Consider the following 15,690-nt stretch of genomic DNA (forward strand, 5'->3'; position numbering starts at 1 on the left):
CTTTTGTGTGCTTCCTGGAGCAGCTGCATACCTGTTTGTGTAAACATTAAGTCTCTGTACAGTGCTGTGCTGTGTACTGAGGGGGCAGGAAGCAGGCCTCCTGAGTTATTACACTTGGGCAGGAGATAGCCTTGCAATAAAAGTCCTAAAGAGGAAGGTGTGGTGGGGGTTTAAGAAACACAGTGTTTGGTAAAGTTTTGGGTTAAGGCTGTATATAGATTGGCTGGGTAGATCTTGTGAGGCTTTGTTGGGCACACCAAAAGTCTAGGAGCTGTAACTTGGAGTACAGGCATGAAACGAGATGTGCTTAGTGGAGAGGGTCAAGGGACTTGAAGGATGAGGGAGTAAATGGTCATTCTGCAGTGTCTCAGAAGGTACACAACATGGGAGATCAAGGTCAGAGGCTGTGGGGTCTTAGTGCCCATTTTCAACTGGCTGTTCTGACAGAACATTCACTACTACTACTACAGGCAAACATGGTTGCTTTCCATGATCTTTTCCTTTATGTTCAGTGTGGGGAAGTGGCCAGAGCTGAAGTATTTCTTTTTCTAATGATTTATTTCTTTTAATTTTATGTGCATTGGTGTTTTGCCTGCATGTATGGGGGTGGGGGGAGGCAGGTGTCAGATACATTGGAACTGGACTTACAGATAGTTGTGGGTACTGGGAATTGAACCCAGGTCCTCTAGAGGAGCATCCAGTGCTCTTAACTACTGAGCCATCTCCCCAGCCCGAGTTGATGTATTCTTGAAAGGGTTGGTGTGCTTGGACTTGAGCAGAACACTGTAGCATAGTAGTCACATAACTAGGACCCCCAATTGGAGAGATGCCGTGATACAGTAACTTGGTATCATGATGGGGCTCCTCTCTAGCACTTTGGAGCTTTATAACTAACATTTTACATCTTTCTAGCTGATCATTCTGGCCAGTGGTGGACCCCAAGCCTTAGTAAATATAATGAGGACCTATACCTATGAGAAGCTTCTATGGACCACAAGCAGAGTGCTGAAGGTGCTGTCTGTCTGCTCCAGCAATAAGCCAGCCATTGTGGAAGCTGGTGAGTACACACATGCTTGGATTGTTCCTGTGGAACACCGGAGTCCATGCTTTTAGTATGCACTTGCTTATCCCTGAATTACTAGATTTTTTTTTGTGATTTGTTGTTAATTCTCAGTGAGCAGAGGTTCTAAGATTTAAAAAAAAAAAAAAAAAAAAAGATCCTTGCTATTCCCTGCTTTTTTTTCCCTCTTAATGGGACAACTTGTGTATGATAATTTATATTGTGTACCTGGTAATACTAGAAAAGACAATATGTGGTTTGTACTTGAGCCTCTTATTTCAGCCCAAGAAAGTAGTTTGAGCTCTCGGGCTTCCTTTCAGTAAGTGCCTAAGAGCATCTGCCCAGGCTGCTGAACCAGCTTCAAACCCTAGTGGAAGAGGCGAATAATGGCAGCACTGTGCAGAATTGCTGAGGATTCATCATACAGTGTTCAGTGCCTGCCCACCTTCCTGCTTGTTGGGAACACTTCAGAATTTGGGATGTGGAGGGGTTACTGAGGTAGCTGTGACAGTGAGACCATGGGCCTGGGAGATAAGTGCGCCTGTGTTCCTGTGGAATAAGGGGATATCAGTTCTGCCAGGTTTTCTAGAAACACTGTAAGATTTGATTAAACATATGTTTGTAGATTGATAAAGTCTACAGGTAGCTGGAGTAGTCGGAAACATGTGCACGGAGGCCTTAAAGACACACCCCCCCAACACCAGTCATTCTGATGTGTTTATCTTGAGTATACCATGTATCTTGTAGAGCAGTAGAGAGCTGGCTCATGTGCTTAGTCTTGTGGAGATGAGAACACTATATAAAGGTAGACACTGAGCTTGGTGGCACAGGCCTGTAGTCCCGGCACTTAGCTGTAGGCAAGAGGGTCAAGAGTTCTAGGACTGCCGTCTCAGAATAGAACAGGGATGTGTGTTCTGACATAAGTACATGGCAATGACAGTCACTGAGGAGGGCTGGATTAACTGGATGGGGAAGCAGGAGGCCTCCTTAAGAAAGGAGTGCTGCATGCACTGCAGGACAGCAGCAACCTTGTTCTTTGCCCTGTGAGACATGGGCGGGTTAGATGCTCTCCAGGTAGGAAAAAGGAGTATTGTGTGGGCTGTGTCTCAGTTAGAGGGAGAGAGTGTTGGTATAAATGCAGTGGGAGCAGGCAGCTTGAAGGATGGGTTACAATAACAGGGAAAACCAGGCTGAGTTAGAAGTTGCTTGAGTTTATGACAAGAAGGGAGAGGGGTGTCTCAGAGTAGCCTGGTGAGATTTTTACCACTCAGACCTGCTGAGTCAGAATGCTTGGGTCTCTTAAGTCTCCTAAGCTATTCTGATGAGCATCTGGGGCAGGCTGCACTTCATGAGTTAATAGTTGTATAAATGGGAAGAGAGAAGTGGGGAAAGGGGTCAGCCTTTCAACAAAGGCAGAGCCTCAGCCTCAACCCAGGTCAGTGCCAGCAGCTAAGGTGAGCTGTGAGGAGGGAGTCTTTGGGGGACCGTCTTCATGATGGCGGAGTAAGTGCAAGTGTAGTGTAAGGACGGGCAGAGGAAGAACCTGTCTCCTCCTCTTCAGTTGAAGGTGGTGGGCGTGAAATGTTACTATGCAGGGCTTGTCAGAGTAAAGACCAAAACGGGCAATGTGGACCTTGGGTTGTGTTTCAAGTGCCTTTTTATCTGGGCCATCGCTGGTTGCCCAGGCTATCCTTGAACTCGGGCATAAGAATGCTGACTGACTGGAACTACCGCTTGTCTGACTCCCGAGTGTCTTTACTCTTCAATTTACATTTGTGCTTCAAGACTTGGTGTCATCTCACATGGCTTGATGACTGTTGAGGATTGCACTGCCTTCCTCTGTAGCATACTGTTTGTGACTTCCAGCCATGGCCTCTGTGCACTGCTGTGTCTCCAGCTCAGAATAGAGCCTGGTGCTGATGGTTATTCTGGAAGTGGCAGAATGAATGGAAGGAGTTGGTGGGAATGTTCCCTACAGGTGACAGATAGAGATGGCAAAACACTATCTCCATACAGAAAAGATGGGAGGAAACAGCAGCTGTTTGACACAGTTGTCACTGGCAAGGTAGATTGGAAAAGCTGTGTGACATTCTAGAAAACAGAAGAAGAAAAGAAAGTCCTTAGGGAGGAGGGTTTACAGTCAGGGGACACTTTCTGTAAGGGCTGACGGGCATGTCTAGCTAAGAGCCCTTTCCTTGTCAAATTTTGTAGGTGGGATGCAGGCACTAGGACTTCATCTGACAGATCCGAGTCAGCGACTTGTTCAGAACTGTCTTTGGACTCTTAGGAATCTCTCAGATGCTGCAACTAAACAGGTAAGTTCTACAGACGCTGCTGTCTTGGTGCTGGGGTCTCCGTGAGCCCTGAACTCAGCGTGTTTTTATCTCCACAGGAAGGGATGGAAGGTCTCCTGGGGACTCTAGTGCAGCTTCTGGGTTCAGATGATATAAATGTGGTCACCTGTGCAGCTGGAATTCTTTCTAACCTCACTTGCAATAATTACAAAAACAAGATGATGGTGTGCCAAGTGGGTGGTATAGAGGCTCTTGTGCGTACTGTCCTTCGTGCTGGTGACAGGGAGGACATTACTGAGCCTGCCATCTGTGCTCTTCGTCATCTGACCAGCCGGCATCAAGAAGCTGAGATGGCCCAGAATGCTGTTCGCCTTCACTATGGACTACCTGTTGTGGTTAAACTCCTGCACCCACCATCCCACTGGCCTCTGATAAAGGTAAACTGTCAGAGCAGAGGGAAAGCATGGGAAGTGACTGGACTGCTGGGCATAGGGTTTGTAACTTGGGATTGTCTGTAGGCACAGGTAGCTAGGAGTAGGGTGGTGGGGTTCCCAAGTGTTTGTGTGCTCAGTGCTGCAGACGTAACCGGCCTGTTAAATAAGAAACACAGAACCGATTGCAGAGTTAAAATCCACGAGGTCAGAGCAAGAGCGGAAAACCTTACCCTTCACTGCTTCTGCTGTCCTTCCTCTCCGCAAGAGACCTACTTCTGTGCGTCCTGTCTATTTATAGACTTTCTGTTCTGTTTTCTCATTGGTTGTAAACCCAGCCACATGACCTCCTCGTCACTGCCTGTTTGTACAGACCTCCAGGTCTTCTATGGTTGGTATTGAGATTAAAGGCCTGTGTCTGCCATGCTGGCTGTGTCCTTGAACACACAGAGATCCGCCTAGCTCTGCCTCCCAAGTGCTGGGATTAAAGGCGTGCCCCACTACTGCTCAGTTTCTGCTCTGGCTTGCTCTGACCTCAAGGCAACTTTATTAACATACAAATAAAATCACATTTCAATACAAATAAAATATCACTGTACAATGCTGCTTGTGATTTGGTTGTGTTGTATTCCAATTCTTTTTCCCTCTGTGTAGGCGACTGTTGGATTGATTCGAAACCTTGCCCTTTGCCCAGCAAATCATGCACCTTTGCGGGAGCAGGGTGCTATTCCACGGCTAGTTCAGCTGCTTGTTCGAGCCCATCAGGACACCCAGCGGCGCACCTCCATGGGTGGAACACAGCAGCAGTTTGTGGTAGGTAAATCTTCGTGGTACTTGGCTGTTCATTTGGAGGTGTGTGAGAGTGAATGCATATAATCTACATGTGCTGTCTCCACCCCCCACCCCTCCCACCCCTTTCTGAAGGGCTACTAATGACTGAAAAAAACTGGCCTATTTGTGGTTTCCAGAGAAGAGGGGTGTGGCATAAGCTCTGGTGGTGCTTCCCTGGTCAGCCTTAAAACGGAAACATGGAGTATAATGTGCTGTTGTGGGATTAGGCCTTAGATACATGTGCTCATGTAGGAATGGCCTTTTTTGAATACAACTCTGTCGTGTTCTTCCCCACGTTCGAATACAGAGAGGAGGAACCCTGCCACATTGCTGCTGGTAGTTGTGTGGGTTTGAGTTCTCCAGTGCCTCTCACTGGCCCTTCTCCATAGGATGGCCTCATAGTTAAGGTACCACCTACAGCCTAAGAGGAAATTTCTTTGTCTTCACAGAATCAAAGTAGCAGAGTCATAATGCAGTCCTAGATTAGAGAGTAAGTACTTAACACAGAGTTTCAGGAGATAGAAGCAGTGGGCATTCTCCTGGCAGCTCTTTGGAATTTTAGCAGTAGGAATAAAGCTGAGTAAAGTTTTCACCAGACACATGTGAAAAAATAGAAGGACATGTGGGAAGAGCCATCAGAATGACACACGTTCACTTGGGGCTTACCCAGAGTGGTTGGTGCTCTTCTGTGCAGTGAGAAAGCCGGCTTTGGGATTTGAAGCATGGGAAAGCTGAACACACACCATCCCTCAATGTCTGTGGGTTTGTATCTGCAGAAACTCAAGTCTCTTACACAAAACTTCTTGGTATTTACATCGTACCTATGTTTGCCCTTGGGTCATACTAACCCTGTAGGGTGCATGAATGAAGAATGAGTCGCTGAGGATTAATGGACCGGGCAGGTTGCTCTGGGCACAATGTAGGCCTTTCTACAGCTGCATTTGATCCATGGTTGATTGAACCTGCAGATACAGAAGCCATAGAGCACAGGGCTGCTGGCTCTGTGCACGGAGAAGGCCTGCTACCAGGAGTCTTCATGATATTCAGAGTGTAGGAACCCTCCATTCCTGAGCACTGGGCTAGCTGTAAGGACCTTTGGAGACAGTGAATAATAGCACCTGCTGCTTAGAGCTCAGGAACTAGAGGAAGAGAGTACCAGCTTGTTAATTGCCTTTCTCCTTCCAGGAGGGTGTCCGCATGGAGGAGATAGTGGAAGGCTGTACCGGAGCGCTTCACATCCTTGCTCGGGATGTTCACAACCGGATTGTAATCCGAGGACTCAATACCATTCCACTGTTTGTGCAGGTGCGTTGACTTCAGATGAGGGCCTTGTAGACTTTAGGACCCTAAAAATTGAGAGGATTACAGACCAGAAGTCCTTTCTTAGGAGCATTGGGCCTAGAGCCTCAGGAAGAGCCAGAGCACAGCCCTCCTCCCGCCCCCTGCCCCACCCCCAAAGAACAGGTTCCTGGCTGAGAACAGTCCTGGGAGTTCTTTATTGCAGAGCAGCCTTCTCCTGTGAACACAGACATTAACCCAGCTGAGTGGGTGCTGCTGACACTCCACATTGGGCCCATGCCGTGCTTTGTGTGGGGTTTACCTGGGTCTTGTTCCTGTCTTCTCCGCAGTTGCTCTACTCCCCCATTGAGAACATCCAAAGAGTAGCTGCAGGGGTCCTCTGTGAACTTGCTCAGGATAAGGAGGCTGCAGAGGCCATTGAAGCTGAGGGGGCCACAGCTCCCCTGACAGAATTACTCCACTCCAGGAATGAAGGCGTGGGTAAGTAGAGGAGCCACCAGCTCTGTTAACTGCCATGTGCACTGGTGCTGGACCTGTCCTGAAGGCGGCCACTCTCTCTTCATTTCCCAGCAACCTATGCAGCTGCTGTTTTATTCCGAATGTCTGAGGACAAGCCACAGGATTACAAGAAACGGCTTTCAGTTGAGCTGACCAGTTCCCTCTTCAGGACAGAGCCGATGGCTTGGAATGAGGTGAGCAATCAGTGCTTGTTCCTGTGCATTCATTTGGCTCTGCAGTATTTGTAAACAAGCCCTGTCCTCATAACTCACAGGAACATAGGCGAGAAGGGGCTATAGAAGTCTTCAAGGGTGGGAGGAAAGTAGTCTGCTGAGCAGGTGGTTGGGAGTCTGTTTAAACAGTCTGCTTTCCATATATTTTCTCCTTGGTTTTGTTTTTAATCCTCTATAGAGTTATTCTTTGAATGGTTTCTGGTAAATTTCCCTAGAAGTACATTTTAGACACTCCATAGTTCCCAACTAGGGTACATACATAGTCTCAGTAAGTGGTGCTTGCTGAATGCAATCTCAGGTTCCAAACAGCAATGTGAGAGCTGGGTGTTGAGTAGGCATTTGCAGGCATCTTAACATGTTCCGACCTGAGTTCTTGACTTTCCCCACCCACCCCATCCTGAAACCTGCTCCCACTGATGCCTTTGTCTGGGTAATGGCAGCTTTGCTATGCTCGTCCAACCACTTCCCACTGTCCACTGTGTCAGAGCAGTCTGCCCGTTGGGCGTTTATTGCTGGACCTCTGCCTCTCGAACAGAGGTATCCTTTTAGAATCAGTTAGTGAATATTTTGATGCTATGTGCAGTTTGAGCTCTTTTGTCTTTTGATGTTACGTTCATAAACACTCAAGTGTGGTTTTGAAATATTCTGTCCCTGTACCCATGCAGACTGCTGATCTTGGACTGGACATTGGTGCCCAGGGAGAAGCACTTGGATATCGCCAGGATGGTATGTTGTAAAGCTTTTATCCACAGGGCTGGTCCCCTCATCTGGGAGGGAGCCTGGGTTGGAGGAAGTGGTAGCCACACTCAGGTGGTCCCTAAATTCCAGAGTTAGCAGCAGTGTCTTTAGTGGAGCATGTGGAGCTTGGCTGTGGCATGCTGCCAGCCCTTGCTGTCCCCTGGGTTTTCTCCTTTGGTTACACAGCCCATCATCATACTTTTGTCTTGGAGAAGGGAGGGTCTAGGGAAGGGTGATTCATAGCTGGTCCATAAGACCCTTCTGGAAAGTGATCCAGATTGAGCAGGGTAAGGTGCTGCTGCCATCACCCTATCCTAGAGGCTTTATCCAAGGAACTGTGGAGTTCTCTGGCTTCTCACCTGAACTGTGATAGGCAGTTTGCCTGCCAGGTAGGCCTCCTCAGTCTCCTGAGACTGCCATGCTCAGGAAGTGAGGCCCAGTTGACAGCTGCCTCATGTTCTGTGGGAGTAAATGTTGTCTTGAAGGCAAACTGCCTTCAAATGTGTGTGGTAGTCTCTGGAGCTGCTGAGGCCTGGTGTTGTGTGATTGCTTGGAAGAGGAGACTAGAAAGCAGCATTCTCGGCATCCTGACCACAGTTAACCTGCCTCTCCTTTGCCTGTCTTGTGGACACCCTGACTCTTCCAGATCCCAGCTACCGCTCTTTTCACTCTGGTGGATATGGCCAGGATGCCTTGGGAATGGACCCTATGATGGAGCATGAGATGGGTGGCCACCACCCTGGTGCTGACTATCCAGTTGATGGGCTGCCAGATCTGGGACATGCCCAGGACCTCATGGATGGGCTGCCCCCAGGTGACAGCAATCAGCTGGCCTGGTTTGATACTGACCTGTAAATCATCCTTTAGGTAAGCAGCTTATAAAGCCAGTGTGGGTGAAATCCTTTACTCTGCCTACAGAACTCCAGAAAGACTTGGTGGGGTGGGAATGGTTTTAGGCCTGTTTGTAAATCTGCCACAAAACAGATACATACCTTGGAAGGAGATGTTCATGTGTGAAAGTTTCTCACTTTGATGTTTTTGCCACGGCTTTTGCAGCGTTATACTCAGACGAGTAACATTTGCTGTTTTCACCATTAATAGCAGCCTTTCTCTCTATACAGCTGTATTGTCTGAACTTGCATTGGGATTGGCCTGTAGAGTTGCCGAGAGGGCTCGAGGGGTGGGCTGGTATCTCAGAAAGTGCCTGACACACTAACCAAGCTGAGTTTCCTATGGGAACAGTCGAAGTAAACTTTTTGTTCTGGTCCTTTTTGGTCGAGGAGTAACAATACAAATGGATTTGGGGAGTGACTCACGCAGTGAAGAATGCACAAGAATGGATCACAAGATGGCGTTATCAAACCCTAGCCTTGCTTGTTTTTTTGTTGTTGTTTTTTTTTAATATCTGTAATGGTACTGACTTTGCTTGCTTTGAAGTAGCTTTTATTTTTTGCAGTAACTGTTAGTTTTAAGTCTCGTAGTGTTATGTTCTAGTGAACCTGCTACAGCAATTTCTGATTTCTAAGAACTGAGTAATGGTGTAGAACACTAATTCATAATCACGCTAATCGTAATCTGGAGACGTGTAACATTGTGTAGCCTTTTGTATAAATAGACAGATAGAAATGGTCCGATTAGTTTCCTTTTTAATATGCTTAAAATAAGCAGGTGGATCTATTTCATGTTTTTGAACAAAAACTTTATTGGGGATACGTGCGGTAGGGTAAATCAGTAAGAGGTGTTATTTGAGCCTTGTTTTGGACAGTTTACCAGTTGCCTTTTATCCCAAAGTTGTTGTAACCTGCTGTGATACAATGCTTCAAGAGAAAATGGTTATAAAAATGGTTCAGAATTAAACTTTTAATTCATTCGCTTGTGTCACTTTATTTGTTTGTCATGAGAAGTTGGCGAGGGTAATGAAGGCATCCAGCCTGCCCTGAGGAAGTGGCATCATCAGGGTGCCCAGGTTGTCGGGGAGGAGAAGCCTGGGTCTGCATGGGAGCATCCCTTAGCAGCGTCACACCAAAACCAGGCAAACCCCAGGAAGAAGTGCATGTTTCAGCCTTGAGCACGGCTGACTGGGCTTCTATGAAGGACTGCTGTGTAGCCTGCACTCACGCCTTCAGCTCACCCTCCTGCCAGGAAACCTCGGTGTGCTGTGTCTCTGTGTTCCACTGAGCAATAACTAGAGCTGGGAGCCGATAAGCCCTCGTTTGGACAGGGTCACCCCCTGAACAGTAACGAAGCGATGCCTGGATTCTGCCAGCCAGTGTGGCTCACTTGGAGAGGGCAGCCCTTCCACTCCTTTGGACCAGTAATTATGTTTATCTGAACATAATCAGAACCAGAATGGGCTGCCTTCCGTGTGGTCTGCCCCATCTGTCGTGGTGGGTCTGACAAGCAGGCTTTGTACATTTCTTACACAGACCTGTGAAGACTGGTGTTTGGGTCTTCTACAAAGAGAGCATGTTTTGTACCAGAGAGAGCTGTTTGGTTTCCTGGGTTTTAAGGTTGTGTCTGTTAGCCAGCATTCTAAGCCACAGGAGGTCCCTGTGAGGAAATCTTCCTTCAGAGATGCCAGTTGGGGTCTAGAGTCCATACGGGTTAAGGTAGCAAGGTGGAAGGCAAGAATTGATCCCAGAAAGTAGTGGCCTGGTCTCCACGTGTGCCTGGGAAGAGCATGTGTTGGTTTTTCAAAAGGAGAGGCACAAACAACTCAGGCTGGGAAGAGGAGATCTGCGTGAGCAGTGGAAACCCTACCTGCTTGCCTGCCCTGTGTCTGTGGGTCAGGGCTGGCGGCAGCTAAGCAAGCTGTCACGTGACCATTCTCCAGTAGGAGAGAGTCCAGCATGGAGCTGGGTCTGGATAGAAAAGCAGAGGATAAGACATTCGTGGCTGGTGGCCTTGGGGGGTGTATGGGGTCTTAAAAATGCAGAAACAAATGATGGTAGCAACTAGGGAGTGTCCTTACGATGCCTCTGGCACGCAGGAGGCACCTGAGCTAGTCCTGTCTGTACCCATGGCAGGTTAGCAGGGAGATTGATTTACACACTGTATTTTTCAGTGCCTGGGGAAGGTGATAAAGGGCATCGTGTGAGCTGTCCAGTGGGGAGACCCAAACCCTACACTGACCTTGTTCAGCAGCCACAGCCACCAGAGCAGCTCTTTACTGGACTAGATAATAGGAAAACGTTAGCCCAATGTCCCATGAGTTCATGCAGGAAACAAAGATGGCTACCTAAGTATACTCCAGGATGGCTGTGGCCATTTTTACCCACTGGCCTCACCTGAGGGACAGTACAACCAGCACCTACTCTGAGGCTCTGTGTTAAGGCTTGAGCTGGGGGATTGTTGGTAGAGGGGCAGGTTAGGCCTGGGCAGCCACCTCCCTGTGACTGATGTGTGCCTAGTGGCTGCTGAAGGTAGGGGATGAGACTCCCTGAGGTGCAGGCAGAAACCTAGGTCTGGACTGCTTGCCACCACCAGAATCCCAGTGCTCAGGAAGAAGCCAACTACGTCTGCTCTCTTGAAGGGGAGCTCAAAGGAGAAGTTGTGTTTGCCTTCTCCCCGAACCAGCATGCTTATGGTCTCCAACGTGTGTGTGTGTGTGTGTGTGTGTGTGTGTGTGTGTGTGTGTGTGTGTGTGTTTTAGAGGAAGAAGGCCTGGCAGGCCTAGCCTCTAGCAAGACAACAGCCCTGCTTCATACCACCAGGCCCCGTGCCTGTAAGCCAGCCACTCAGCAGAATGTTCTGGAATGTTAAAGCCTTCCTGTTTTAGACTGCCGTGCTCTGCTGAAAAGGGGAGAGGAGGAATAGCCCATCCCTCTGAAGCGGTTCCCTGCAGGACTCCAGAGCTCTGAACAAAGGGAGGGGAAGGTGACCAGGACTGCTTGGCCCACGGCCCAGTGACACACCACACAGCCCAGTGACACCACACGGCCTGGTGACACACCGCCTCTAGCTGTATTAAGTCCTTACTGCTTCCGTGCCTGTCACCCCGGCCAAGGCCTACTTGGCGATGCTCAGGACTGGAGTCAGCCCTGAATCCAGCCATGCCATAGATCCTTATAGGCAAGAGGAGGGTCTGGCTGAGGAAGCCGAGGCCTTTGCAGGTGGTAGCTGTGGAGACTAAAGGTAATTGGCATGGCTGCCTTTGATGTGGTGGGGCATGGCTGGTGTTTTCATCATGGGGCTAGATGGAGCTGGCAGGCTACCCAGATCATGTCACAGCAGGGCTGCTGGCCACTGACTGTAGGACTGGCTTCCCTGCTGCAGAGGACCCCTGGGCTAGCTGCTGTTGGGGGTGGTCTGTCTGCACACCTTCCCCAGAGAAGCAGCCTGGAGCAGCACATGGGCCAGAAACCTGGTCCAAAGCAGTTCCAGAGGCCTCAGCCAGCTCATCTGCTTGGAACTGCCAAAGCCCCACCCTACCTTCCTGTGCTAACTCAGACTGGCCCACCCCACACAGCAACCCCTCCTCCCTCAGCCTCCACCGGACTTGACTCTTAGCAATTGGCAGAAACGGTCAAGTCTGAGGGGGTGGGGGATAGAAACGAGGCTGCCTTGACTGCCATCCCTCTAGCTGGAGACTCCCGTGTTCTGCACTCCTGCTTGCATACTAAACTTGCTGTGTCTGTGTCTATGTGTCTTTCTCACCCTGGCCTCCCTAGAATTCTTGGGATCATGTTCCTGAGAAGGAACAGAAGTGGCCAGAGAACACCAGAGGGTGGTGAGGCCTAGAGACGTCTGCTCAGGAGCTGCTGCAGAGGGCTGTGGCTCACCTGGGGGAGGCTCGCTTGGCCTCTGCATAGGGAAGAAGACAGTCCTCCCAGTCAGAGAGGACTTGAGACACCAGGTTCTGGCCCAGCGATTTTATTAGCTCCACTTGAGGCTGGTAGGGAGGAGGGATGTGTGGGATCTGACCTCAAAGTGCAGCTGACGGGAGCCACGGGGTGGCCTTGTCTAGTGCCCAGCAGCCTGGAGGAGTTCCAGGGCCAAGGAAGCCACGGTGCTGTCAACAGGGGAGCTGTGGAAGAGCAAAGAGGTGTTTAACAGACACATGGGGCAAAGGCCCCTTCAACAGGGTGGGCCTCTTGAGCTCATGTACCTGAGACACCAGCTGGTTCTCAGAAAAGCCCATATCAAGAGCCTCGGTGCCCATAGTCCCCTTTGATCCAGTGCCTCTCGGCTATGCCTCAGCCTCAGGCCCTGGGCACCACCTGCCAGACTGGACAGGCAGCCTGATTCCCAAGCCCAAGCCTTCACACCCACTCTGCCCTTTCCTGCAGAGCAGGCACCTTAGCCACCATGGGCCTTGTCCACCAGGAACTGTGGGATACTGCTTGGGAATAGCAAGTGGACAATTAGGAGCTTAAAAGAAACTGTTGAGGTTGAGACACATGTAAACCAGGCTGTGAGCAAAGAAAAGCATGATACCCAGGGCAGCCCCTTGAAGAGAAAGATGAGACTGGGTGGCTCTCAACGGCAAGGAAACAGAGCTGTTAGCAAATAGACGGGTGGGTGCTGCATGGAAGCTGCAGGCCGGTGGGACAGGCTGCCGCCCTGAGAGACGGTGCCATGCATTCCTGTTCTGCGCATCAAAGGCCCTGAGGGGTGGTGGAATGTCTTTGAACTTGGCCTGCTTCTGGCACAGTCCAGGCCAGTCCTGTGGGGTTACACTGCCCACCAAAGCCCCAGAGGGGCTGGCAGGGATGGGATGGAAGGCCAGCCTCCCAGGAGGGATAGATCTACACAAAGCAGTGCCACCCACGTACCCAGCCCTTGCAGGTGGGGACATCTGAACTAACGCAGACCGACATGGCCACACTGCCTGCATCCGGATGTGGGCGGGGAGGGCATAAGCCTTGAACACTAAGCCTCCTTTGGACTCATTTGATCCAAATTGAAGTCCAGCACAAAAATAAGCTACCTTTAGTCTCTTGGGCAAACAGCCTCAGCAGGTGTGGAGGCCCAGATGGCTGGCAGGAAGGAGGAAGGACCTTGTTAAGTGGTCTGGCCTCCCTGAGCACTGAGTGGTATTCCTGGCCTATACCTCATACAACGGGTCCCAGCAGATGATGAGGGCCCTACCATCCAAGCCAGCTTCTCTTTAACCTTTCAAGACTGGAGTGTGAGCTGCTGTATGGCGTCACCCTTGCAGGGCCTCAGCTAGTTTCCTTCAAGTGGATCCCAAATCCCAGACACTATTTCTGAAACAAACCACAGGAAATCCCAGATACCATTGAAGGTTGGTCTCCCCTTAGGAGGTGGTTCGTCCCCAGGGTAGGGGATGCGGGGACCAGAGCTATTTCCCTGGGCTCTGGTCACTGTGCCTTATCCTGGCCAGGCTGCAGCACTAAACTTCTGGGTGGAACTGTAAACCATAGCCCTGCCTTCTAAATTGGGTTCCTGTCACTCGGCTATCAGTCCAGCAAGTGCCATCCTGTTGGGATGCCATGTCTGTCTTCAGTGTATGTGACATGCTCCTTGACTGATAGACCAGCCCTTAGTCAGTGGGCCTCACTCCCCAGATGTTCTCAACAAACTCCCCAGTGAGGCCTAGGAGGCAGGGCAGGGCAGCCCCACACTGTTACTGCTGGGTGTAGCTCCCCCTAAAGATGGGCTGAGGAAGGCAGCCTGGTGCTTCAATCAGGGCCAAGACTCCTCTGCTGACTACCATGCTCTCCCACCAGCAGGCTTGTGTTCTTACAACGGGAGGAAGATGGTGGCCCTTGATAACGGGAGGACATGGGGGACAAAAATGGTTGAGAGCATTTGCCGACCTGAGCGGTCACCTGGCTCCTCATACCTTTGAGCTGGAGCCAGGCGCTCCAGGGCCCTCAGGAGGCTGCCAGTGTTCTTGAGGCTTTCCAGGTGCTTCTCATTGGAGGTGAGCTGTGAGGGGAAGAGAAGACAGCAGTCAGCTGCTCCCTCCCTGACTGTCCCTGCTGGATGAATCACACATGCCCCAGAGTCACCGTGCAAGGTCGGCATACTGCCTGTGTTCTAGGTAACATCATCAGGTTGGTGAACTCAAGACGGCCTTGCTCCCATCTCCATGGAGCTGACGCTGGCTGGCCTCAGGTCAGCCCCACTGCTCAAGAATTCCATGTTTTTCGTAGCAACTAAGGCAAGATTAGCATCCCTCATTCTCAGGAAGAAATCGAATGAACAGGTCACAGGGGCAGTTAGGTCTGAACATGGGTGTGCCAGAGACAAGCTGTCAGTTCAGCTGCCATTAACTGGTTCCTGCAAAGACCTGAGACTTAGCGGAACTGCACATAAAGAGAGCTGTCTGAAAATGCTAGCTCTGGCCCCGGTTGCTGGAGTAAGTGCAGACTTACAGGCTGCGTCAGACGTATCTAGGGCCATTCCCTCCTCTCCCCAGCCCTCAAAGGGGCATGCAGACATGGTGCACAGGGGGATGCATGCAGAGGCAGTACTTCTGGGAAATCACCCCATAAACTGCAGCAAGATGACTGCTTAGGAGACACAAATGGGAACTTGACTACAGGGACAATTAAGTGGCCAAGGGAACGGACCACGGTAACACCCATAGTAGCTCCATGAGCACAGGCATAAAGAAAGCTGAAGGTGGACTGGATCCGACCCAGACACAAGAAGTCACCTTGGTCAGAGGAACTCCTTTCTGCAGTGTGCAGCTGTCACTGAAGAGATAACTGATCCATGCGCTGAGAACCAGAGCCTGGGTGTTCCAATCTAAACCTGACATCTTTATCGGTGCCCGCCTTCATCTCCAAACACACTGAAGGTTCAGGGTAGAGGAGGGCTGGGAAGTGCTGTCATCTGGACATAGAGCCTCTTGTGCTTGTGGGGCCTGGGGGTCTCAGGGCTCCATCTCTTAATGAGCTTTTGGCAGGTGACAGCTGCTGGGGGAGGGAGAATCATTTTTTGTGTCCCCACTGGTCGGTTTCCTGTGACCCAGTGGATGATCGTGCACATGGGCAGCACCAACCGGACTTAATGGGTTTTTTTAAAAGGACAGAGTTGGGCAAGGGGACATATTGGGGGGATGTGGGAGAAGCTGGAGGGAAGTGGCAGAAATACCACAGTTTTTAAAGCAAGCTAAAAGAACTCATTGAAAACTGAGATTGGAGGCACTCCTGAACTTTAATAGCAGTTGCTGTCTGTAAGGATGAGTACATTAGATGTTAGAGCTATGGAACGTTCCAGAGCTGCTGGGTGAGATAGAGAACCAACATGCCACCCATTCTCTCTCCCTGAGCATAGCTGCCAAGCCCAAGTAGGATATGTGGCCAGCTCTCAAGCAGGCTGTCCAGTCAAGA

The 15,690-nt window shown here is 50.2% G+C and overlaps 2 protein-coding genes across 6 annotated transcripts in view; one reads left to right on the forward strand and one right to left on the reverse strand.

Moving 5' to 3' along the window:
- Ctnnb1 (catenin beta 1) overlaps positions 1-9,255 on the forward strand; it is a 32,683-nt gene extending 23,428 nt beyond the window's left edge. For 4 of the 5 annotated variants that reach the window (XM_036191672.1, XM_036191671.1, XM_036191675.1 and 1 more), the window contains 9 exons: positions 913-1,057; positions 3,272-3,375; positions 3,453-3,791; positions 4,440-4,598; positions 5,802-5,921; positions 6,245-6,395; positions 6,486-6,607; positions 7,312-7,372; positions 8,031-9,255. In XM_036191672.1, coding sequence (XP_036047565.1) covers positions 913-1,057; positions 3,272-3,375; positions 3,453-3,791; positions 4,440-4,598; positions 5,802-5,921; positions 6,245-6,395; positions 6,486-6,607; positions 7,312-7,372; positions 8,031-8,239 — 1,410 coding nt within the window. In that variant the 3' untranslated portion in view covers positions 8,240-9,255. The remainder of the gene's footprint in view (positions 1-912; positions 1,058-3,271; positions 3,376-3,452; positions 3,792-4,439; positions 4,599-5,801; positions 5,922-6,244; positions 6,396-6,485; positions 6,608-7,311; positions 7,373-8,030) is intronic. The other variant, XM_036191674.1, reaches the window with a different exon arrangement.
- Positions 9,256-12,240: 2,985 nt separating this feature from the next.
- The window catches only part of Ulk4 (unc-51 like kinase 4), a 317,659-nt gene continuing 314,209 nt past the window's right edge, over positions 12,241-15,690 (reverse strand). Inside the window, exons 36-37 of the mRNA XM_036191627.1 lie at positions 14,193-14,278; positions 12,241-12,410 (exon numbers count right to left, since the gene is read on the reverse strand). Coding sequence (XP_036047520.1) covers positions 12,347-12,410; positions 14,193-14,278 — 150 coding nt within the window. The 3' untranslated portion in view covers positions 12,241-12,346. The remainder of the gene's footprint in view (positions 12,411-14,192; positions 14,279-15,690) is intronic.

Source organism: Onychomys torridus, chromosome 7 (genome assembly GCF_903995425.1).
Source record: "Onychomys torridus chromosome 7, mOncTor1.1, whole genome shotgun sequence".
In the NCBI taxonomy this organism is placed as follows: Eukaryota; Metazoa; Chordata; class Mammalia; order Rodentia; family Cricetidae; genus Onychomys; species Onychomys torridus.